Source organism: Moschus berezovskii, chromosome 11 (assembly GCF_049115385.1).
Source record: "Moschus berezovskii isolate FMDL1 chromosome 11, NW_MosBer_1.0, whole genome shotgun sequence".
Taxonomy (NCBI): Eukaryota; Metazoa; Chordata; class Mammalia; order Artiodactyla; family Moschidae; genus Moschus; species Moschus berezovskii.
In genome coordinates, this window is record NC_142470.1 from 78,751,012 (window position 1) to 78,776,741 (window position 25,730).

Sequence of the window (25,730 nt, forward strand, 5' to 3'; positions counted from 1 at the left end):
ATATAAGGCCATTCCTGCAACGCTGTTAATAATAGCAGAAAACTAGACACGACTTTTATGTCCATAAAGAGGAGTCTGATTAAATAAAGCATGATACATTCATTAAAAGGGACACTGTACTACCATATAAAGAAATTAGGAAGTTCTGTATGGGTCGTCATGAAATGAACTTCCAGATACACCGATCAGAAAGTGGAGCACACACAGTGGGCCACTGTGCATTTATGCATAAAAATACACGAAAGAATACCAGAAACATCTGCTAACTCTGCTGCTTTATGGGGAAGGGGCAGAAATAGAGGGAGGCTTTTCACTCTTTTGGTTACCTTTGGAAGATTGACCCGTGTGAATATATTATCCAGTCAAAAATAAAATTTAAATCAATCCAAGAATAAAGGGAAATACCCTACGTTTCCAAAATCTTCAGGCAGGAAGGAAGTGAGCTGCTTAGAAGTGGGTGCCTGAGCAACATTTTTCTGAGCTGTGGGCCACCAGGCAAGTTGCTGTCCCCTTCTCATCTGTAAAACTTGAGGCAGAGTTAGGAACCTGCTACTTCCCAGGGAGGAAACAGCACCCCACCCCAGCATTCTTGCCTGGAGAGGAGGCAAGAATGGACAGAGGAGCCCCGAGGGCTACAGTCCATGGGGTCGCAAAGACCTGGAGAAGACCGAGGGACTGAACACACGCACACTTCCCTGGGAACCGAAACCCTCCCAGGCTCCGCCTCCTGCGCTGGCCCCGCCCCGCTGCTGTCAGGCGCCCCTGCACACTCCGCTCCCGCGCCCGAGGTCTGCAGCGCAGCCGCCCGACCGCCAGGTCCCGCCTCAGCCACTCAGCTGCCCAGCCCAGAGCTCCCTAGAGCTCCTCGGCTCCTTTCCTTTCATGCCAAAAGAAACCAGTTCCTTCCAGGCAAACCTCAATCTTGAAATACTCTGCAGGGCCCATAACCTCTCCTCAAAATAATGGAACTGTCCTCGGAACACATTCTGCTCAAAGTGTGGTCCGTGGGCTAGGGCAGGTCTGTGCATGTTTGTGACCCAGTCCTGCGGGGTGAGTGCAGAAATTTATAAAGTATGTTTAGAAACACTGATAATCATGTAACAGAATAACTGCTGAATCTAATACTAAAAAATTAGGGGTGAGTGGGTATCAGTTTATGTATTTTAAGAAAGTATCAGAGCACAACAGATTGAGAATCTAAAAAAACAAACAAAATCCAAAATCCAGAACATAAAACTGAGCCTTCACCACAGATAGCTTGAGAAGCACTACTCTAAAACACAAGAGTGCCTTTTACTGCCAAAGGAGGGCTGATGTTTGCTGAAGGCACATTGAATATCTGGTGGCTCAGTGGTAAAGTATGCCAATGAAGGAGACGCAGGAGATGTGGGTTTGATCCTTAGGTCAGGAAGATCCCCTGGAGGAGGGCATGGCAACCCACTCCAGTGTTCTTGCCTGGAAAATCCCACGGACAGAGGAGCCTGATAGGTTACAGTCCATGGGGTCACAAAGAATTGGACACAAATAAGTACGCACGTATGTACTGAGTATCAGGTACTTTATCATTTAGTATCATTTAATCTGCACAGCTCTGAAAGGTAGAAATTATACTCATTTTATAGATGACAATAGAGATGCAATACTGTTATGGTCACAACCCACCATAATGTGACGCAGCCAAAGAACAGTCTGCCTTCCCCACATCCCATGCGGAGCAGACCCTCTGATAGTCTGGAAATGAAGAACAGTCTAAGGAGCTGTAAACTGTAAGTTACAAGCTAATTCCAAGGTCAGGAATAAGAACAGTTCCCACTGTTCCACACTTGTGAGTTACAGACTGTTTTGTAAATTAACACTCCGGGTCCTTCTCCAGAGCCCTTTGCCCTTCCTCTTCACTCCCAACTCAGCCTCTGTTTTTCCACTTAGCAGACACTCAAAGTGGACGCTGGGAACTGACTTTCTTTTCTTCCTTGTCCAACTCTCCTCCCTGCTCCACATTTTCCATCCCACTGTCCTCAAGCGGTCAGTCTATGGAACTGAAGGCTATTCCAGGTTTTCCGCTGTTAAATAAGGATATAGGTAGATCGAGGCTTTCCTGTCCGTCTCCAAAGGTAAAACAAATTGCTCTTTATCATTTTAGTGTCTCACATCTACTCCCTATCCCGGGTCGGGTTAAGTGTTCCAGCTTCTCCCTTCCCAGGGCATTAGAAAGGCCTTTCTCAAAGACAGTGTCACAGACTCTGACAGCCTGGCTCTTGATTCTGGCAGCCCAGCCCAGCCCTCTGCCTTAGCAGAGGCGCAAAGGAAGCCCCTCCTTAGTGGCCCCCCAGCCTTCCCACCTTGATTGGAGGCCTCTGGGGCCAGCTTCCTTTCCATTCCTGCCCCTCTCCAGGCCTCTCAATGGGTGACAGGTCATAAGGACCCACCTCAAGGATGCCAGCCTCCTCCCCAGAACCTATACTTTCAGGGCAGAGCTCCCTTCTCTTCCACTTGTCAGTTCAGTCAGGAAAGCTGGGTCCAGTCAGCGAGCCATGTGCTCAGATCAGCCCCTTCCCTCCTGGTCAAAAAGGGATACAGTGGTCTCTGCAACTGCTCACTTCACAGAACTGCAAAGGGTGGGACCTTCCAACCACAGCAAAAGGAGGAAGAGGGCAAAACTCGTGATAGGCCACCTGCCTCAAACACACTCCCTCTAGCTTCAACTGAAAAAAAAAGCTCAGAACAATCACCAGGTTTTTTTTAATCACTAATTTAAAAGGGGGTAACTACAGATTAAGAGACTCAAGCTGAATGGAGAGTATGGCAGAAGCAATTAAAGACAGTACAGTGAAAGACTATCAGAATTTAGGTGGTGGCAATATAGGTGTCTACTGCAAAATTCTTTCAAATTTGTATGTTTGAAATTTTCATAATAAAATGCCTTAGATAAGAGAGAGATTCAATCCATTAACCAAATGCAATGTGTGGCCTTATTTGGATCCTGATTCTAGCAAATGAACTGTAAAGTGAAGCATTAGACGAAGGAGGGCTGCAATAATAATATGGTAGTCTTATTTTTCAAAAGAGTTCTTGTTTAATACATAAATACTGGAATAGCAATGTGGGGGAGAAATGGGCCAGGGTATAGCTCAAACAAGACTATTCATGAGTTTGTGACTACTGACACCGGTTGATGGATACATGAGATTCATTTTTCTACTTTTTTGATGTTTTAAAATTTTTTCATAATAAAGTTTTTTTCTTTTTTTAACCACTTGGACGGGGTCCTTTGTTTCTACATGAACAAACCCCATTTACAGTTAGCCACACTCTGGGGTTCCCCTGCTGCATCCTGACCAAATCTAAACCGGATATGTTTGAAAGAAAATGTACAAACAGTAACAACCCTTTTCCCCCTGGGCAGGTGGTGGGGAGCAATCTCCCTGGACAGGAAAGGAGGGTATAAGTGCCCCTTCTCGGGGAGCATCTCCTGATCCTTCACTCTTTCATCTCTGACCAGAAAGAGGGCCTCCCTCCAGCTGGGTCTTCCCTTCCTGCTGCCTGGAGTGAAACCCAGGCTCTGGGAGCTATTCTTTGTTTCTGGAGGAAACCCCACAGATACAGTGGGGCCTCAGTCTGTAAAGCACGGTTCAGCGGGGATTCAGCTTCCTCCCTTCTCCCAAATTATGTCATTATGTTGATGCTTCTGGTCCTTGACTGTAGCAATCTAATCGACCAGGTGGGACTTTTAAGAATTTCCCTCTTGGGTTGTGGGGGCGGTGGGGGAGGTCAGTGCCAACACCCCTCAAAAAAAAAAAATAGTTTGCCAGTCCTTCCAGTGATGTTGAGAAACAACCAAAATGGCAGACAATCCAAAAATGCCCTACACATGGGCTTTGGAAGTCACCTGTTTTTGCTCCTTGTGTCTGTGTGTGCATGTACGTGTGTGCATTTTGGAATAAGTGTATCTAGATTTAACAGTGGGAGAAAAGCACTCATAGAACCAAACCTCAAAATTGGCAGTAAAGACCCACTGCCCCCAGCCTCCCTCTTTGGGCTGGCCAGTACTCACCGTGACGCCCAGCCAGGCCTCACACTCCTTCCTCTGGCCCTAATAGACTTGGTGGGTGAGACTCATGTTTGGGTACATTCTCTGCCACTTACTACTCATTATGTGACCTTTCTGGGCCTTGGTGTCTAAAGTGGGGCAATCATTCCTGCCTTCCCCACTGGGCTGTTTACCAAAAGTTTGTTCAAATAGAAGAAGCGCTTTATAACTACACATACCATTTATAACTATGCCATGCCAGTGCTTCCCAATAATGCTTCATAGCATATGGTCAAAGTAAGTTTGAGAAATGTGTGTTTATACTCTAACCTGGGCTTGAATATCACCGGCAGGTGGGCACACGAAAGGCTCTGAGAAGTCCTACTAGAAGTTTTAAAACATCAGTTTAACCATACTGAATCTATTAAGCCTAATGTCTTAGCTTTTGGGATTCCCCAAACTCTTTTGTCCTGCAATACCAATGACTTTATTAGTCAACCTCCTTGAGATGTCTGAAGAACGGCTTAGGAAGCACAACCCTGTGGAGACTCCAGGAGGCCCCGGTTCGTTTCACAGACCCAGCACGTTTCTCTGTGGTGCTGCCAACCTCACTCAGATTCCCATGCACCGTCCAGGCCCCAGTGCCCTTACATGGTGGAAGGTCAGTTTCCCTTCCATCCTCACCAGCCCCACCCTACCACATCACCCCACACAGGGGACAGAGGGAAACTGAAATTTATCAATCCTTCCCCAGAAGACAGAAGCCCATCAGTTTCTCCCACATGCATCTTTAGCTCTTGCCAGTGCAACTCACTGCCACATTCAGACCTACCTGAGGGTCTCAGACCAACTGTCCATCCCTGCCATCTAGCTTCCTCGGTGTCCATCTATCCTTCCTTCTCACCAGGAAACAATACTCTGCCTTCCCCAACACCGATTAGACGCCAGCACCGGTTCTGCTGTTTCCTGAAACCTCCCCTTTCTCTGAGCTCCACAATCTAACACACAATTGCCCTCGGATCACCCCTCTACTTCCCATTCATTTTCATCAGGTCTTCCAGCTCGGTTTTTGTGTAATACATCCTTGAGAGGTAATGGTGCAAGTAGTTAAAAGGATGTACTCAGAAATCTGGGTTCAGGAACTTCCCTGGCAGCACAGTGGATAAGAATTCGCCTGCCAATGCACGGGACACAGGTTCCATGCCTGGTCCAGGAAGATTCCACATGCTGCAGAGCAACAAAACCAATGCACCACAACTACTGAGCCAGTGCTCTAGAGCCCAAGAGCTGCAGCTACTGAAGCCCTTGTGCCTAGAGCCTTCTCCACAACCAGAGAAGTCACTGCCATAAGCCGGTGTATCACAACTAGAGAGTAGCCCCAGCTCTCCACAACTAGAGAAAACCCACACACAGCACAGCCAATAAATACATTATGCTTTTAAAAAAAGAAATCTGGGTTCAAAACCCGGTTCCATCACTGACTGGCAGGATGATAAGTTGCTTAAGTAATCTGTGCCTCAGTTTCCTTGTCTGAAAGAGGCAAACAAGAGTACCTGCTTCATGGGGTTGTTGGAGAAATTAACGAGTTGATTACAGGGCTTAGACACTGGCACACAGTGAGTGAACAAGTTGCTTATTACTGATATTATTATTATCATTCTGTCTCCTTACAGAGGCTTCCACGGGCTGGGCAGTCCTTAAAACTTTATATCTGTATTGATTTACTCTCTGCCTCCTTCCACAAAGGCTCCAAAGTTGGCTGAGCACAGAGAGGGCTCAGGCAGGGCTCGCTGGGCTGAGCTGAAGGTACGAGGAACAGGATTTGAGGTTGGAGACTGGGGCGGGGTGCTCCCCACCGCCCCATCAGGCTGCTTTCCCGCCCCGGCACAAGAGCCCAGCCCAGCCAAACCAGCCCTACTGCTAAAGTCACCGACTGCAGGGCTAGAGGCGTCCTGAAGCAGAACACAGAAGAGGAAAACTAAGGCTTAACCAGCCCTCTTTCCCACTTCACCACTCCACCGTGGCGCTCGTCAAGCCTCCAACCGTACTGGCTGTGCACAGAGCTTCGCTGTCAATGTGACGGGGGCGAGAAGGGGAGGGCAAGAGAGACAGGCAGTCTTCACCTGACGGAGTGTAGGAATCGGAATGGGGGTTGGAGGAGTGGCGCAGGGGTCCAGCCTACGCCCTGAGCTGATATGTGTTGGTACCACCATTTCACAGTTGTCGGAGTAGCCCACAAGATCGAAAAGGGCAGAGAGTAAAACCCGTTTATTTCTCTTCCCCAAAACACCCTGCACGTGAGTTTTCTCCTGGGGCAGAAGAACCTTCCTAAGTACCCTGGCTGTTCCTAACATCGGCAACGCAGGACGAGTAATACCGAAAGTAGCCACCTCCCGCCCCAGGCAGTCGGGGCCCGCTTCCTGGAGGAGGCGGCGCCTTTCGCGCGCTGCGCGCTTGTGAACCGGCCCCTTCCCTTACTCACTCACCGGTGTCCAGAGAGGTGAGCCCGGCGCTCGGACTGCCTCGCCGGCCGCCCCCGCCGCCCAGCGCGACTAGCGCCTGCATCTGCCGAACCAGCTCGGGCATGCGGTCCCAGTGGCCCTCGGCGCGGCAGCGCTCCAGCTCACTCTCCATCTTCAGGTGGGAGCCGTACGCGCCCTTCGCAGCCATCTTCGAGCGGGCGCAGTCATGGGAGGTGCGGCCGAAAAGTGGAGACCCGGCCGGGGGCGGCGTCCCGGCTGGGGCACACACGCGGGCGGGGTCGACGGGGGCGCGGGCTGCGGCCGGGGCCCGGGCGGCAGCGGGGGCCCGGGCAGCGGCGGGCGGGCAGCAGCCGCAGCACCCAGCGCACCGCCCGACACCTCCGGGCTGGGACTCCGGCTGCGCGAGCCGGCCGCGTCCAGGAGCAGCCTCCGCCTCTGCAGCAGCAGCTCCTGGCGCCGTTGCCGCCGCCGCTGCTGCAGCTGCTGCCACAGCCCCCGCCCCGGGCCCGGGCGCCGCCAGCGGCGGACCCGCCCCCGGCCGCAGCTCCACCCCCGCGGGGGCGTGGCGCGGCCTCGGCGAGCCCGGCGCGCGGGCCGCCACCGCGGCCTCAGCAGCCAGGCGCGCGCTGGGCGCTCGCGGCCGCACCGGCGCCACCCGCGCGCCGCCGCCGCCACCGCCGACTCGGCGCTCACTGTAGCACCGCGCGGAGCCCCGGCGCCCGGCGGCGCCTCGCTCCCCACCCCCTCCCCATCCCACTGGGGCGCTTGGCCGGGGAGACCCCCGCCCCGACGACCCTGCTTTGTGTGGTGGCCCCGTCACCACCGCTGCCCCGGCACGTCACAAATCCGGGGAGAGGCCCGCCGGCCGGTAGCTCCCAACCCAGAGAAGGAGCCTCCTCGGGAAGCCACCGGTGACCGCCCGGTTCCCGCCCTGCTGGGCCGCGCGAGTCTTGCGCGCCAACCCCGGGGCGCTCTGGAGAACCCGCTCATTCCGAGGCCCGCGACTCTCGGGCCGCCTCCCCTGCGAGGCATTTGTACGTTCTTTCTTCAGAGTGGAGTTCCTCTTTCCAACCTGTCTCTCTCCACCCCAGCTGGCAGGCCTTTCCTCTGCAGAATCCTGTTGCCCTGGATTTCTTAGACGTTTTAAGCCGTTTCTCCAACTTGGTATTTACTTATTTCTTAACTCTAGTGTATAAAGAGTACTTTGATCAAAGCTGTACCGAGCTCTTAGCAAGACTTAGCCCTGTGCTGTGGGTACTAAGGAGTTCAAAGGATTACAAGGCAGGCAGGGGAGGCGGGGGAGGCAGACCTACAACCCTTTGAGACCCGTTTATGGTGGCCCCGCTTCCGGGTACAGCCCAGGGTGGGGATGGAGGCCATCACGCAAGACCAAAGCGACAAAACAGGATTATTTAAGTGACAGTGCATGGCACAGACCGAAGATTCCAGAAGACCGGAGAGTCAGAGCAAGCTTTTGAGTATAGACCCCTGAAAGCTAGAAGGTGCCCACCTTCTTCCCCAGCCCCTGCCTGATACATAACCCTGGGAGTGAGCTTGACCACTTTCAGTGTCAGGAGACTCACTACTTCGTGCTTCTGGCCAACTGTAACCCGTGGGAAGTTTTTGTGGAGTGGAGCTCAGGCTCCTGGGTCCTTTGTCTCTGCAGCCACAAGGGGGCGTCTGTCGAAGGTAGCCTCCCTGCGCCCCCGCCCCCGCCGATATCCTCTTCAGTGTGAGTGGGTCCGTCGTGTCCGACTCTTTGAGGCCCCATGGACCGTAGCCCACCATGGAATTCTCCAGGAAAGAATACTGGGGTAGGTAGCCATTCCCTTCTCCAGGGGATCTTCCCGATCCAGGGATTGAACCCAGGTCTCCTGTACTGCAGGCAGTTTTCTTCACCATCTGAGCCACCAGGGAAGCCCTAGATGTCCTCTTCTCCAGGTTCCAAATGCAGCTCCATTCCTTGCTTGGGAGGCAGAATTCCTCACCTTGGCTGCTGCTCTAGGGTCTGACCTGAGCTCCTAGAGACAAGGAGATAGAGGAAGGAAAATGGGGATGGCTTTGGCAGTTTACTCAATTTACACAGACTCCTTTCGGTTACCCTTTGTCTGCCCTTGCTGGTCACTGGAACCGATATCACTTGGAGAGAGTTGTGTGTGTCCTTTCGATGGAGGAGGCCTGAGGACACCCTGTGATTTCCCCCAGTCTGGCATTCCCCAGAGTCAGCCCTAGGGCAGCCAAAGAAAAGCAGAGCTGATAAGAGGAATCCTAACAAAGTAAGGAAAACCTCTCCTCCCTCTTTTCTCTCCAATCCTTTGCTAAGCCTGCCCCCAGGTTGCTGGACTCCAGGGAACTATCTGAGGCAGTATTGCTGCCTGTTGATTTCCTGTTCAGATCATGTTGGGGTCAGATTGTTATTAGGGGCTTTCCTGGTGGCTCAGATGGTAAAAAATCTGTCTTTGATTCAGGAGACCTGGGTTCGGTCCCTAGGTCGGGAAGATTCCCCTGGAGGAGGGCATGGCAACCCACTCCAGTATTCTTGCCTGGAGAATCCCATGGACAGAGGCGCCTGGCAGGCTGCAGCCCATGGGATCACAAAGAGTCAGATACGACTAAGCAACTAACATGTTCTTTGACGGGAGCACTGATATTTGTGTGGGCCTGGAGGAACATAGCAGGATGGTGAAAACTTAATGAACACAAACACATGCTGGACCCCCTTAGAGCTGTTTTTCAGAAGAGGCAAGTCCCCAGCCCACTAGTCACCACTGTCTTTCATGGGAGTAAGAGGCTGTAGGAACAAGAGCAAAGAACAACCATGATCCAATCAATAATATTTGACAAAACCAGTGGCAAATACAAGTGTAGAGGTTGTTTTTAATTAATTTTTAATAATCTGGGATCTCCCAGATGAGAGTTTAAGACACATTCTGATAAAGAATGCTGTCATTGCCAGCTCGGAAATGCTGCCAAAATGCTGATCAGGTGAAGGAAGCTGAGTTTATTGCTTACCAGAGGGGGAGAGTACAGCCTAGACAATCTGCAGCATCTCAGAGAAGGGAAGGAAGTTCGCAGGAGGTAAATGGACTGAGTGAGAAATGTGTATTTTCAGGGAGCAACAAAGACGGTCCAGCACAGGGACCATCTGGTTTAAAGGAGACTCTTAAAGCCAAGCCAGTAGGAGACTGTTCCTTTAGCTGCTGCCCCTGAACAAAGTGGGAAGTTCTTGCCATTGGATCATCAGAGAAGCGAAGCTACTGGTGTTTGTTCTCATGAAGTTAAGGTCTCGGTGAGATCTCTTATTGGCTTACAGTTGGGCTTCCCTGATAGCACAGATGGTAAAGAATCTGCCTGCAGTGCCAAAGACCTGGATTTGATCCCTGGGTTGGGAAAATTCACCTAGAGAAGGGAATGGCTACCCACAAAGAGTTGGACACAACTGACAGACTAATACACACTAGGCCCAAAGTAAGAGGGTTTTGAACAGTTCATTAGAACTAAAAAAATAAGTTTATGTTTGTTCTCAGAGAAAAGACTTGGTTACCAGGAACTTGGATAAGTCAAATAATGATGTGGGAGCATAAGACAATTTGGAAACACACAGCCCACAGTGGCCAGTGAGACTCAGTTCAATTCAATCACTCAGTCGTGTCCAACTCTGCAACCCCATGGACTGCAGCACGCCAGGCTTCCCTGTCCATCACCAACTTCCGGAGCTCACTCAAACTCCTGTCCATCGAGTTGGTGATGCCATTATGAGGATTCATCTCAAGAATCCTGATAATTATCTCTTAGTCGGCTGGGAAGCTTTTGCACAGCTGGTTGTCTGGAGTAAGAGATTTACCTCATGGGATAAATCCTATCTTAGGTCGTGCACTGTCCTTTAACAAATTGTTACCGTCTCTCTGGAACCCATATGCCCTCTCTGAGCTAGAAGAGTAACCAGATGCATCAGCCTCAGAGCCAGCCTCATCTTTGGAACAAGAAAGATTATCTACAGAGTGGCTAAGAATAGGATCACAGGGCAAGGTAAAGCTCCAGAGGTCCTAGTTGAGGATTTGTGGAAAGTAGGAGGGCACCTCAGAAACTGAGGCATACCAGTCCAGGTATGTTGATTTTACTTGGTGAAGACAGGTGTTAACTTTTAACTTACAGGCACACCAAGGAAAGCACAACAGTGTTCCACAGTTCTACAACACATGCCCAGTCTCCTTAGACCTTGAGGATGAAACAGTATTTGAATTTGGTTCTAAAGGGAAGTGGAGAGTGATATTTATGGCCCCAGGGAACTATTAATAAGTGAATCTATGTCATGTATGGATGTAAGAGTTGGACTGTGAAGAAAGCTGATCGCCGAAGAATTCATACTTTTGAACTGTGGTGCTGGAGAAGACTCTTGAGAGTCCCTTGGACTGCAAGGAGATCCAACCAGTCCATTCTAAAGGAGTTCAATCCTGGGTGCTCATTGGAAGTACTGATGCTAAAGCTGAAACTCCAATACTTTGGCCACCTCATGCGATGAGTTGACTCACTGGAAAAGACTCTGATGCTGGGAGGGATTGGGGGTGGGAGGAGACGGGGAGGGGACGACAGAGAATGAGATGGCTGGATGGCATCACCTAGTCGATGGACATGAGTTTGAGTGAACTCTGGGAGTTGGTGATGGGCAGGGAGGCCTGGCGTGCTGTGATTCATGGGGTCACAAAGAGTCGGACACCACTGAGCGACTGAATTGAACTGAACCGAACTGATGCTCTTGCCCACTGGGTTTTTTGACTGGGGAAATAGGAGTGTTACAAAGCCTGGAATGAAGTAGGAAGACTCCTTTCTCTTTGTGGCCTTTGATTATTAGTTTTATTTCTTCCTTAGTGCCTTGTTTTAAAGGCTGTTGGGCAAATTTGCATAGAGGTTTAGGTGGGTCAGGCTGAACTGAACACTATGCATTTAGTTCCAGTAGAATGTAAGTGGAATTGTTTGCCCACAAGAGAACTGCAATCTATGCTTGATTTACCACCAAAAGTACTGGTAAATCAATATTCACATTAGCCAGGAACTCATTATGAACAGAGAGGTCCTCGGGGACTGAAAGGAAGAGGCCATCAGGAGAGCATTTAATGTGGCAATTCCATTCACACAGTAAATCCCTTGCTATTAAGTTAATGAGTATAATGTCACAAAGGAGAAAAGAACATTCCTTGGTTAAAAGTACAGGGCAATGGTTAAGTCCTGGAGCCTAGGGAAGGTGTGGTGAGAATTATCAGATTCCTGACCACATAGTTTGTTGAATCCAAGGAGAGGGTTGTCCCAGCAGGTCCCCGGCTTATGATGATGCAACTTCTTCCACCTTTAGTATGGTAGGAAAGCGATACCTATTTGGTGGAATCCACACTTCAAATTTTAAATTTTGATCTTTTTACCAGGCTAGCAAAAAGCAATAAGATCCTCACTAGTAATGCTGGGCAGGGCAGCAAGTGGCAGCTCCCAGCAGCCACGTGATTACCAGGGACACAACCAATACACTTGCAACCATTCTATACCTGGACAACCATTCTGTTTTTCATTTTCAGTAGTATTCAATAAGTTATAAGAGATACGCAATACTTTATTATAAAATAGGCTTTGTGTTAGATAATTTTGCCAAACCATAGTCTAATGTAAATTCTGAGCATGTTTAAGGGCAGCAAGGATAAGCTATGATGGTAGGTTTACAAAACGCATTTTTGACTTAATGGTATTTTCAACTTACGATGGGTTTATTGGAATATAACCTCTTTATAAGTTGAAAAAGATCTATATAATAGTGCTCAGATTTAAGATTGCTGTTACTGTGATGGTATCCGTCAAAATTGTCTTTTAATTTTTAGACAAGTGTTTCCTTGTGGGTTTGCAGGTAGAATGGGAAACTGAACACCTTCACTGATAATTTTTTTTAATTTCTTTTCTCTTTAGTCTGTTAGTTCTAGGGCTCTTTTAAATAGAGCTTGTCCAAGGTTTTGGAGATCTGGCCATGGGCCTATTTCCCACCCTACTTTTTGCTTGCATGTTAAATCCCCTATTTCTGCTTTGAGGCAATTTACAAAGAGAGGGAGAGCCGGGGTCCCATCTGCTTCAAGATTTACTGCTGAACTCTGCCACTACGTTTTAAAGAACCTATCCCTAAAGTCTCCATCAGACTTCTCTTTTTTTGGCTTGAAGAACTGAATCAGAGCACACACTGTTTTCACAGAAAAGACAGAATAGCTTCCAAAAGACCTTGACCCACATCTGTGGTGTTTCTGAGTCCCTTTCATTTCCTGTTCAAGTCAAGGTCTTTTAAGTCATCATTGGAGGTTCTGACTTTTCACTGAACTTTTTGCAACATATGAACTAATTAGTATATATCTGGTCACCCTGGATTATATGTCCCTCAAACTAATCTGAATTTCTCTTCACTGTTCTCTTTAATCTTGTCTAGGCCTTGGAGAGTCTTTGACAATGACTTTCAGCTGAGAATGGAACCAGAGCTTAAAATTCACTATTAGCAGTTTTCTCTGTGCTGAGGAAGGTTTACCTTGAAGAGGAAAGTAAGGATAGGGTTGGACTTCCATGGTAGTGCTAGTGGTAAAGAACTTTTGGAGTGGTAAAGAACCCACCTGCCAATGCAGGCAACATAATGCAGGTTTGATCCCTGGGTCAGAAAAATCCCCTGAAGGAGGGCATGGCAACCCACTCCAGCAGTCTTGCCTAGAGAATCCCATGGACAGAGGAGCCTGGTGGGCTACAGTCCATAGGTCACAAAGAATCGGATGCAACTGAAGTGACTTAGCACACATGCATGCAAGGCTTGGGGTATCTGGTGGGTTAGGAGGGAAGAAGAGTGGGTCAGAGGGAGAGATGGGGCAGTAGGAGGTGGAAGAATGTAGGATGGAGGAAGAGGAATAGTGTGTTTGAGCTGTGATTTGTGGGAGATCTAAAAGAGAGATGGTTTTAAGTTGTTCAGATTTTTCTTTTGCTTTGACCGAGGAATCTGTTAAGGAGGTGATTTTAGAATACCATTTTTTTTTTTGGTTTCTTCCTCATGCTAATGAAAACAAAAGACCATCGGATGTTTCAATTGTGTTCCCTTTTCCTTCAAAGACACTTATCAAGTGGATAACTTTGTTTATGTCCAGAGTTCTTGTAGTGGTGACTACACCACACTATCACTACAGTGGTAATTCTGAAGCACCCTTGGTGAAATGATGCTATTTAGAAAGATAAGTGCACAAATTTGGGCAGTAGCATAAATACCAGTAAGAAGCGGAAGTTGGGCCCAAGGAAGACATGGACTGAGGTTTACACCAAGAGAACCCCCATGACAGCCTGGGAATGTCAGTGGAGAGTTGCTTGTGCAGCCTGTAGCTTGGGGCCATTGACCTCACAGCTCGACCTTATCCAGTTGCAACTCTGATGAATTTACAGCTCTCAGCAGGTGAAAGGTGTGTGGAGAGCTCTGTTGATCCAAACTCTCACAGACAAAACAAGTCTGAAGAAAGTTCTCATAAGGTGTTGATCAGTGTCCTGAGATAAAATTTTTCCCTGGGCTGGCTTAGGGATGGACTTACTGGGACCCAAACTTGTCCTCTTCACCATAAGCTTTATTCTTTTAGATGCACAACAATAAATGACCAGTGTGGATACAGACAAGTAGTTGACTGATTAGTGATAAGGTAGATACCCACCAAGGAGAAAAAAATGTTCAAATATGGTCTGGTAGTCAAAGGATTCCTAAAAAGGGTTCCTAATTGGTAGGAGACAAAATAGACTCAGCACTTGGGTTAAGAAATTGGAACTCGGGCCCAGGGCAAGCCTTACATCCCTCACTAGTGATGTCTGGAAGACACCTGAGGGGCTTGAGGGCCTCAGAGAAGCACATTGTTTTGGGTTTTTCGCTCCAGTGGTGAAGGGAGCCTCCTTTCAACCTTGGTGGGCTTTGATAGTTGAATGGTGGCTCCCTGAAAATAATCTCAAAAGAGCTCTGTGATAATGTAAAGCCAGATTTGTTCTCATCACAGGAAGGAAGAACACAACTCTGCCAAAGCATACCAGCATCTAGAATGAGGAGGCAGAGTTGGGATTTATGAAGCATCGGGGTCTATTTGAAGGCAACTCTTCCAGTGAGGGAGTTTGGGAATTGGCAAGAATCATGATGTAGTAGATGAGGATTATTGAGCAGGGCAACGGGAGGGTTTTGAGGCATGGATTTCAGTCTTAGAGAGTGATTGGATACAAACTATTTTAAAAATTGCAAAGTTCCTTTATATGTTTTTTTTCCTTGAAATTTCTGCCAAAAAAAATGATATTTACAACTTTTATTATCCCAATCAAGTCAGTGTCAACAGTAAGCTGTCAGGATGTTTAGTTCTTTCTATGCACTGACTCAAAGATGTGTTCTGTATGATTATTCCAACATCCCCTTGAAGCCCACATCAAATCCATTGCTATTTATACTGGCTGTCACAGTGCCCGTGAGTCATTAGGTCATCTAGAGGGAAAGACGACCTGGGGAAGAGATGTCCTCCCACCTATTACTCCAGCGTCTTCTTTCATACTATTGTATTTACCATTTAAGATTCCCAACAGGAACCCTAAAAATACTAAATTTGAGTCAACAGTCCCTTCATCCACCCAGATCTCAGGGTATGTGATGTAGAACAGAATGACAACTGCCTTCCCAATTTTCTGTAGTTGTAGCCCAAATCCTTATATACAGGATTCAACTTTTACTTATTACCATAATTATTGGCTCATAGTGTTTCTAGTCCGTGATGTAACTCATGTCTTAATTATCAGTGCTGTGAACTAACCAGCCCTCCTAGAATGTTGACATGAATTCTGCCAGAGGCTGACTTGCATGGTCAGCCTTTCCCTTTATAGCTGCCATAAAATCTAGGGGGTGATCATTAGGTAAGGGAAAGAGACCATAGAGAGGCAAGTTTCAAAACCATGAATTCTTGTGTTTGTGCATGTTAGGCACTTAGTAATTATGTTTTTTTTATTTTATTTTCCAGTTTTATCGAGATATAACTGAAACACAACACTGTATAAAGTTAAAGCATATAACATCATGATTTGACTTATATACATCAAAGTTTAATGAACATCCATCATCTCATAGAGATATAAAAGAAAAAGAAAAAAATATTTTTTCTTTCAATAACTCTTAGGATTTACTCTCGACAACTTTCATGTGCAGCATCCAGCAGTGTTCACTGTCTTTGTCATATTGTACATTACATCCCTGTTGTTGTTTAGTCTCTCGGTCGTGTCCGACTCTTTTGCGACCCCATGGACTGTCGTTCGCCATTACGTTACATCCCTAGTACTTATTTATATTACAGCTGAAAACTTATACTCTTTGACTGCTTTCATGTAATTCCCCCTCCCCTCTGTTGTGTTATTTTTAGAATCCTAGAAATCTGACGTTTTTCCATGCCTGGGAGATGAGGGCTCTGGGTGTCTCCTGTCCCCACCACCCACTTCATGATCTCGATACCAGCACCTCCCTCCGTGCACATGCCTCTCTCCTGTCATCCCCATCTGTTCTGCTCCCTGGTCTCCCAGGTGACTCCTGCTTCTTTTTGGTAGCTTTTGTGTCATCCTGTAGGACTGCAGTGGTGGTCCCCTCCCAAGAGGGGAGGTCCATGCTTCCTCCCAGCCTGCCTTGTACAGATTCCCTGGCCAGGTGCTGCCATCCTGGGGTGAGAAGTTAGCCCTACCCACCAGTTGTTGTTGTTTAGTCACCAAGTCATGTCCGACACTTTTGCCACCCAATGGACTGTAGCCTGCCGGGCTCTTCTGTCTGTGGGATTTCTGAGGCAAGAATACTGGAATGGGTTGCCATTTCCTTCTCCGGGAACCCAAGGATTGAACCCAAGTGTCCTTTAGCACCATTCTTCAGCCACCAGGGAAGCTTGGCTGCATTAACAAACAATCACTCAAAAATCTCAGGACTTTCAACCAACATAGTTTATTTCTCATTCATGCTACCTGTTCCATCCAGATTGGCTGGGTTCTTTTCCACATTGTTTTCACTGTGCGACTCAAGCTATCAAAGCAGTCTCTGTCTAGAGCATTGACAACCCTTATGACAGAGGGAAAAGAGACAGTATGGTAAACTGTATGTAAAACTTCTGCCTAGGTGTGACATATCACACTTCTGTAAACATTTCATTGACTGGTACAGAAAATACAGCTAAACTTGATGCCAGTGCCCAGAGATAGGCAGTAAATCTTTGTGAGTAATAGTATAGTATCCAATATTTTATTTTCTAGAATAGAAAATAACTTTTTGAAATAGAATCTTAGCTCATCAATTTTAACCTTTGTTATTTTCTAATATATGCATTTAAGACTATAAATTTCTCTTTATCAGCTGTACCCCATGAATATTATTCTAATTTTCTTTGTGATACCTTATTTAACCTATGTGTTATTTTAAAGCACTTCTTAATATCCAAATAAATGTGGAGTTTTAAAAATTTTTTCCTAGTGTAATTGCATTGTATCAGAAAATATGATTTGTATACTTTCAAATCTTAGACTTTTATTAGACCTCATTTCTGCTTTCAACTGCAAAGTGTCCGGATAGAGGACCTTGAGCCTCAGGTGAGACCCTAGCCTTGGCCAACACTTTGATTTCAGCCATGTGATATTCTGAGTAGAGAACCTATTTGATCCTTGCCTGGACTTCTCATCAACAAAACTGTGAGATAATAAGTGGATGTTGTTTTAAGATGCTAAGGTTACAGTAACTTGTTATGCAAATTGGAAAATTAATACAGTATTTCTGCTAGTGGGTAAACCACTCCGTTTTTATTTGCCTAAAAATGTCTGCTCATGTTTATTGTTAAAAGGACCTTTTAGCTGGATGTAGAATTTTGGACTAGCAGTTTTCTTTCAGCACTTAGAAGACAATTCATTGTTCTCTGGTTTCCATTGTTGCTGTTGAGCAACCTCTCTAACTGCTGCTTCTTTGGAAATAATCTTTTTTTTCCCCTCTGCTTATCTTTAATTTTTTGTTTTGTTTTTTGCAGATTTAACATGCCAAGAATAGATTTCTTTTATTAACTTTTCTTGGGGTTTTTTGCTTTTCTTGATTTTGAGCTTGACATCTTTCATCAGTTCTGGAAAATTCTTAATTATCTTCAAAATTGTCCCTGCTCATTCTCAGCTCCAAGTAGACTTATACCAACTAGATATACATAAGACCTTCTGTCTGTATTCTGTGTCTATTATGTTTGCTTTTGTGTTTTCTGCCTTGTTGTCTCACCTTCATTCTAGGTAATTTCCTCTACCAAGTTTTCTGATTCATTGATTCTTTCTTCTCATGTGTCCAAACTGTTGTTAAACCCAACCCTTGACTTTTTAAGCACCTATTGTATTTCTTTGTTCTCAAATTTTTATTTGATTCTGTTTCCAATCTGCTCCTTTGTTACTCTTCTGTTTTATCACAGAGGGAAATCTTCCTTGACTCCCCCCATCCTGAATCAGACTGTGTACTCCCCTCTTCCACTGTGTGTTGCCATGGCAACATGGGCTCTGCCAGGCGTTTACTGCATTTCTTACATTCTCTCTCCAGCTAGACTGTAAGTATCTTGAGGATGGAGACTATCACTTGCTCTGTGTATCCAGCATTTATCACAGTACCTGGTAACAGCAGTCACTCCATAAATGTTGTGGAACTCTACTGAACTTTACCTAAAGAAACCTCCTTGACCATCAGACACTTCCACTTTGAAGAGATGGAAAAATTTCAGTTAAGTCTGCGCTACTCACAACTACTCTTTGTGTGAGGAGATTCTTCTACAGAGGGAATGCTAAGAGTTGCTATTTCTGCATCCAGGCTGATGAGAGGAAAGAGCAGAAGGCAAAACAGACAAAGAAATAAGAGGCACCTCAGGTGAGTAAATTCTAGGAATAAAGGGAAATTATTGGACAAGCTCAAATGTTTCCAAGATATGGAATTACCCAGACCTCCAAAGAATGAGGGGCTCTGTTTCAGTATATCTAGGAACTCAAGGCAGAGTGGTTTCTAAGAAAACAATCTTTTATAACCAGTATGCTGAACACACAGAACTTGTGGGTTGTATTCATCAAAGCCACTTTATTTTCTTCTTCCATTGCCTTTTTAAAAATTGAGGTATAGTTGATATATAATATTTTATGTTTCAGGTGTAAAACATAGTGATTCACAGTTTTTTAAGGTTATTCCATTTATGGTTATTATAAAATATTGGAAATAAAATTATATAAAAGACTGCACTATATATCCTTGTAGCTTATTATACATAATACATAGAATTATTATTAAGAATTAAGAATACCTCTTAATCCCCTGCCTCTGTCTTGCTCCTCCCTCCTTCCCTCTCCCCACTGGTAACCACTAGTTTCGTCTCTATATCTGTAAGTCTGCTTCTTCTTTGATTTACTAGTTTGTTGTATTTTGTACTTTCACATATAAGTGATATCATACAGTATTTGTCTTTCTCTATCTTAGTTCACTTAGCATAAGAGCCTCCTAGTCCATCCCTTCCATGGCTTCAGTGAGGGTTTAGGGTGGTCTTTTCCTCGCCATGTGTAAAAATCCTGCCAAGCTTATAAATTTTTCTGGGCACCCTTAGTTAAAAGTCCAAGGGTCACAAATAAAGACTTAATTACTTAGTATTTAAATCTTTATTCAAAGATAAGATTTCTCTCTCACGCCCCCAAAGCTAGGGCCAATGGCACGTGGGTAGTCTGCAGCCTCAGGAAGGGTTATGTTCAGTTTCTTCTCTTTCTTACTCTCTTCCTCCTTAGTGGGAAAAGGAACTGAGGGAAGTGGGATAGGAAAGTTCCTGGTAGAAGGGCTTCATAGGTTCTACACCTGGGGATCCATAGGTCCCTGGCAGATGTTTAAACCTGACTCCTAGGGGCTTTCATGGGGTCCTGGGCTCCCATGCTGGGTTTCTCAGACCCAGCTCCCTCTCCTCCTGTTCCTCTGCTTCCCACAGCCTATGCCTTAGCATCTGCCTCCTGGTCCCTAATGGCTAAGTCTCTTTTTCCCTCATAGGTCACCCTCTTGGTCAGGCTTCACTGGGGGTGGACCTTGCCTCTGCCTCTTCCTCATCTGGTCCCCAGGATTCTAGTCTCCTTTGATCTGTACTCAGAATGTAGAGCAGTTCATGCCCAGATCCACTTCTTTTTGTTAAGGCTGCTTAACTTCCAGAGTCAGCCAGCACCTGACCAGAGTATGTGACCTGTGACAGAGGCCATGTCAAACTCCCGCAGTGGTCAGTCCCCTTGAGACCTCTTTCACTAGACTTGTGGCGAGGGAGCAGGTGACTCCTTAGACTCTCCCAAAGAAATCCTACCCCCAAAACCTCCCACCTGAAACCTTCCCTTCTTCTGACTCTACCTGTCTTCTCTCTGAGTGAGGGATTCCCTAGGTGAGAGATCAAGAGACAGGTAACCAGATTTTGAAAATTTCCTTTGAAGAACTGTACTTTTGTGGTCCACTCACAGCTTACTAACATCTTCTCTGGTGGCTCAGACGGTAAAGCCTCTACCTACAATGCGGGAGACCCGGGTTCAACCCCTGGGTCGGGAAGATCTCCTGGAGAAGGAAATGGCAACCCACTCCAGTATTCTTGCCCGGAAAATTCCATGGACGGAGGAGCCTGGTAGGCTATAGTCCATGGGGTCGCAAAGAGTCGGACACGACTAAGCAACTTCACTTTCACTTTTCACACCTTACTTTGACGAACAGTAATTATCATATCTTTTTTCAGCGATCAGCTTTCTTCACAGTCCTGGAAAAGACTCTGATGCTGGGAAAGGTTAGGGGCGGGAGGAAAAGGGGACGACAGAGAATGAGATGGCTGGATGGCATCACCGACTTGATGGACATGAGTTTAAGTGAACTCTGGGAGTTGGTGATGGACAGGGAGGCCTAGCATGCTGTGATTCATGGGGTCGTGGAGTGTCGGACACGACTAAGCGACTGAACTGAACTGAATTATCATATCTTAGCATATCAATCGGAGAAGGCAATGGCAAGCCACTCTAGTACTATTGCCTAGAAAATCCCATGGATGGAGGAGCCTGGTAGGCTGCAGTCCATGGGGTCGCTAAGGGTCGGACACGACTGAGCGACTTCACTTTCACTTTTCACTTTCCACTTTGACACATTGGAGAAGGAAATGGCAACCCACTCCAGTGTTCTTGCCTGGAGAATCCCAGGGACGGGGGAGCCTGGTTGGGCTTCCGTCTATGGGGTCACACAGAGTCGGACACGACTGAAGTGACTTAGCAGCAGCAGCAGCAGCATGTCAATAAAAATTTTCAACTTAACATCCTTTGTTGTACTTGTTTTTTACTGGAATTAAAACATCATTATTCTTCTTTCTGATTATAAAATTAATTCATGCTTCTTATAAAATTGAACTAATGCATCACAGAGATAATTCAAAGATAGGACTTTTCAGTATACCTTTCCAAACTTTTTTTTAACACACTTGCCCTTGTTGTTAATAACTAAAATGGGATTGTAACAAACATGAACTCCAAAGAGCCTTTTCCCTACCACCATAAGGATATGTAAGCCCTCCCATCACCTATATACCTAAAGCTATCTTTGAGTGGAATAGGAGAAGAGAGAAAAGCTGAGATACTGAGAAGTTACCTGGATAGACTGAGGGTCTAAATGGACAGGCTACATTATTTAATTAAACTGTGATTTAGTGGAGTGGACAAATTTAGTGTGTTTTAGTGGAGTGGACAAATTTAGTGTGTTTTAGTGGAGTGGACAAATTTCCACCAAGATAGTTGCTTTAGAGGAAATGAGATCAGTTATATAAAACCAAAGAGCTGCATTTGTGTTTTACACTAGGGAGTATTAGGTAAATTTTCAAATCCCTACTATAAATGAGAGTAGCTTCCCTGTACTTCCCTGTACAGCTTCCCTGTAGCTCAGATGGTAAAGAATCTGCCTGCAATGCAGGAGACCTGGGTTCAATCCCTGGGTCAGGAAGATCCTCTGGAGAAGGGAATAGCAATCCACTCTAGTATTCTTGCCTGGAGAATCCCATGGATAGAGGAGCCTGATGGGCTACAGTTCGTGGGGTCACAAAGAGTCGGACGTGACTGAGCACCCACACCACTACAAATGAAATTACTGAGTTGAACCATATGCACCTGTCAACTAAAAAATTAGTCACAACCTGAAAGTTGAGAAATGCTTTATTTGGTGGGAATGTTTAGGACTTCCTGGGAGACAGCATCTCAGTAGCCCTGAGGGCTGCTTCCCAGAGGCAGAAGAGGGAGTCAGGCTATATACAAGTTTGCAGCAAAGCGGGCAGACAGTCTGAACATCAAAGATTATTGTTAAGTAAGGAAAACTAGATATCAAGTTAGGAAATTTAGGGTTCTTGCCTGTATGGGAAGATGCAAGAATCTGGGATTACTGAAGTCATTCCTTTCACCTGCATCACTATCTAGGACCAATACCCTACATTTTTACAGATATATTCTTCTCTTCATGAATTCCATTAGGTTCATACTGGAGAGCTATAACCACTGATGACTCTGACATCCTTCAGTTCAGTTCAGTTCAGTTGCTCAGTAGTGTCCGACTCTGCTAAAGCTGACACTCCAATACTTTGGCCACCTCATGCGAAGAGCTGTCTTACTGGAAAAGACTCTGATGCTGGGAGGGATTGGGGGCAGGAGGAGAAGGGGACAACAGAGAATGAGAAGGGTGGATGGCATCACTGACTCGATGGACATGAGTTTGAGTGAACTCCGGAAGTTGGTGATGGACAGGGAGGCCTGGCGTGCTGTGATTCATGGGGTCTTGTAGGGAGTGATGCTGCTTGTTGGCATAGCTCAGAAATTCACATTTGGAGGGCTGGAATTGTGATAGCTATGACTTTTCTTGCCCACTGATATAGCAGGAAATACTTCATTTTCCACACCTTTTTAAGGCTTTGAGTGAGCATTTCCATTGTGTATGAGAGGCTATACTCTCATACACTTTTTCTGTACCTTCCTAACAATGGATATTTACATTTTTGCCAGTGTAACAGGCCAAAATTAAGAATTAAGCTGTCGACTAAAAAAGATGTACAACTTGAGAGTTGTGAGTTAAGTTTTATTGGGGGCAAAATGAGGACTGCAGCCCGGGAGGCAGCATCTCAGATAGCTCTGAGAGACTGCTCCAAAGTGGCAGTGGGGGAAAGTCAATATATAAAGTTTCGGTGAAGGAGGAGTTCAATACCATGAAGTACTCAATTTACAAAAGGTTTTTTGTTAGTCATGAGTCTGATGTCACCATAAAGGGGTTAGTGCTTCTCTAGATATGAGGAGATGGAAGGATTGAGATCATAAAATGTGTTCCTAAAAACATCCAACTTTCTAACCCACCACTGCAGCAGAGTGCCTCTTTCCATCCTGAACTCCCTCAGGGGTTGTTGAAGGTCACCAGCTATAGCAGCATGGGGTTCAAACTCAGTAGAGGCAGATGGCAAATGCCTTGTTGTTCAGTCACTGGCAATGCTCTTGGTAAGTGCCAATTTGTAGTTGACAAAGCCTTTCTTTGATTTGTAATAAGGTTGAGGAAATTTTACATTAGGATATGACACTTGCTAGTTATTAGGGCAGTATGCTTTCTTCGCCTAAGTGTTTATTTTGATCTCCCAATAAAATCTTAGTAAGTTTTGCTCCAGGCTCAGTTTTTAAAGGATCCAAACTAAAACAAGTGGGTTTTAGAGTGGGCTGCAAGAGGCCTGTTCCTTCCCCAGGTCCCGGCCTGTATGTGGGCCCTGACAGGAATAAAGACTGAAGGAGATACTTCCCCAGAGGACTTTTGAGAGACTACCATCCAGACTGCTTCAGGCTTGATCATTCACCCTCCTCCCTTCTATGAGAATCTGCCCCACTCATTCATAGCCCCAAAATGTGCCTCAGCAGGTCATTCCATGACAAGGAACCTTGTCTGTTTAGATATGAGTGACCCCGAGACCAAAGTGGAGACTCTTGCTTCGAGGGAAGCCAGACCACCCATGGACCAATCAGCTGTAATGTTGACTTGGCACAAAAAGATGGCCTCAACTAGATTTTTTTTCCCAAGGATTTCAGCTAAGAAACTCAGAAAGAATTTGCTTGTAAACTGTGGAAAGTTGTAAAGATAAGGAGATAATGAATTGAGCCCTGGGCAAGCCCAAGCACAGCGGAATCTGCAGGGAGAAGATATTCTGAGTAGAGGAGCTGTTCCCTGTGACCGAGGCAACTCTCCCAGGAGGCGCTGCGCCCCCTCCTGCCTCTGGGGCTCCAGCCTTGGAGCTGCAGCCATCCTGCCTGACTTTGAAAGCCAGAATCCTCTGCGCTCCAGTCTGCTGGAAGACTCAGTGATTTCAGCTCTGCTCTAGGCCACTAGAGTGTGGCACTTCCTTATATATCCCCAGTATTTCCATAGATGTGTCTCCATCCTTTTTGCCTGTTCAAACTGTTTAAGGCAAGAATACTGAAGTGGTTGGCCATTCCCTTCTCCAGTGGACCACGTTTTGTCAGAACTCTCCACCATGACCCGTCCGTCTTGGGTGGCCCTACACCGCATGGCTCATAGTTTCATTGAGTTAGACAAGGCTGTGATCCACGTGATCCATTTGGCTAGTTTTCTGTGATTGTGGTTTTCATTCTGCCTGCTTTCTGATGGATAATGATAAGAGGCTTGCAAAAGCTTCTTGATGGGAGGGACTCAATGTGGGGATCCAATTTTCTGTTGATGGGTGGGGTTGTTTTCCCTCCCTGTTGTTTGGCCTGAGGCCAAACTATGGTAGGGGCAACCTCCTTCAAGAGGACTTATACTAGCACTGTTACTCACTGCCCGGACCCCATGGCAGGCCACTGCCAAGCCACGCCTCCGCCGGCAATTCCAGGACACTCACAGGCGAGTCTGACTTAGTCTCGTGGGGTCAGTGTTCCCTTCTCCTGGGTCCTGGTGTGGACAAGGTTTTGTTTGTGCCCTCCAAGTTACCCCGTTCCGTTCCGTCGCTCAGTCGTGTCCGACTCTATGCGACCCCGTGGACTGTAGCCTACCAGGCTTCTCCGTCCATGGGATTCTCCAGGCAAGAATACTGGAGTGGGTTACCGTTTCCTTCTCCAGGGGATCTTCCCGACCCAGGGATCGAACCCGGGTCTCCCACATTGGAGGCAGACGCTTTAGCCTCTGAGCCACCCGTCCTGTGGAAATTCTGTAATCAAATCCCACCGACCTCCAAAGTCAAATTCCTTGGGGCTTCTCAGTCCCTTTGCCGGATGCCCTGGTTGGGAAACCTGTTGTGGGTCCTAGAACTTTTGTAACAATACGAGAATTTCTTTGGTATAATTGTTTTCCAGTTTGTGGGTCATCTGCTCAGTGCCAGCAAATTTGGAAAACTCAGCAGTGGCCACAGGACTGGAAAAGGTCAGTTTTCATTCCAATCCCAAAGAAAGGCAATGCCAAAGAATGTTCAAAGTACCTCACAAATGCACTCATCTCACACGCTAGCAAAGTAATGCTCAAAATTCTCCAAGCTAGGCTTCAACGGTATGTGAACTGAGAACTTCCAGATGTTCAAGCTGGATTTAGAAAAGGCAGAGGAATCAGAAATCAAATTGCCAACATCCATTTGATCATAGAAAAAGCAAGAGAATTCCAGAAAAACATCTACTTCTGCTTTATTGACTATGCCAAATCCTTTGACTGTATGGATCACAACAAACTGTGGAAAATTCTTAAAGAAATGGGAATACCAGACCACCTTACATGCCTCCTGAGAAACCTGTATGCAAGTCAAGAAGCAAAGGTTAGAAATGGACATGGAACAATGGACTGGTTCTAAATAGGAAAAGGAGTATGTCAAGGCTCCTGCTTATTTAATTTATATGAAGAGTACATCATGCAAAATACTGGGCTGGATGAAGCACAAGCTGGAATCAAGTTTGCAGGGAGAAATATCAGTAACCTCAGATATGCAGATGACACCACCCTTATGGCAGAAAGCGAAGAAGAACTAAAGAGCCTTTTGATGAAGGTGAAAGAGGAGAGTGAAAAAGCTGGCTTAAAACTCAGCATTCAGAAAACTAAGATCATGGCATCTGGTCCCATTACTTCATAGCAAATAGATGGGGAAACAATGGAAACAGTGACAGACTTAATTTTCTTGGGCTCCAAAATCACTGCA

At 46.3% G+C, this 25,730-nt stretch overlaps 2 protein-coding genes across 4 annotated transcripts in view; one reads left to right on the forward strand and one right to left on the reverse strand.

The window, feature by feature from the left end:
• The window catches only part of TTC7A (tetratricopeptide repeat domain 7A), a 118,622-nt gene extending 111,613 nt beyond the window's left edge, over nucleotides 1-7,009 (reverse strand). Inside the window, exon 1 of one of the 2 annotated variants that reach the window (XM_055400912.2) lies at nucleotides 6,514-7,009. In XM_055400912.2, the coding sequence (XP_055256887.2) occupies nucleotides 6,514-6,697 (184 nt within the window). In that variant the 5' untranslated portion in view covers nucleotides 6,698-7,009. Of the gene's footprint in view, nucleotides 1-410; nucleotides 430-6,513 lie in introns of those variants that run through there. The other variant, XM_055400913.2, reaches the window with a different exon arrangement.
• MCFD2 (multiple coagulation factor deficiency 2, ER cargo receptor complex subunit) overlaps nucleotides 6,528-25,730 on the forward strand; it is a 47,059-nt gene continuing 27,856 nt past the window's right edge. The window contains exon 1 of one of the 2 annotated variants that reach the window (XM_055400918.2): nucleotides 6,528-6,667. The gene's annotated coding sequence lies outside the window, so the exon portion shown is untranslated. Of the gene's footprint in view, nucleotides 6,668-18,407; nucleotides 18,431-25,730 lie in introns of those variants that run through there. The other variant, XM_088841501.1, reaches the window with a different exon arrangement.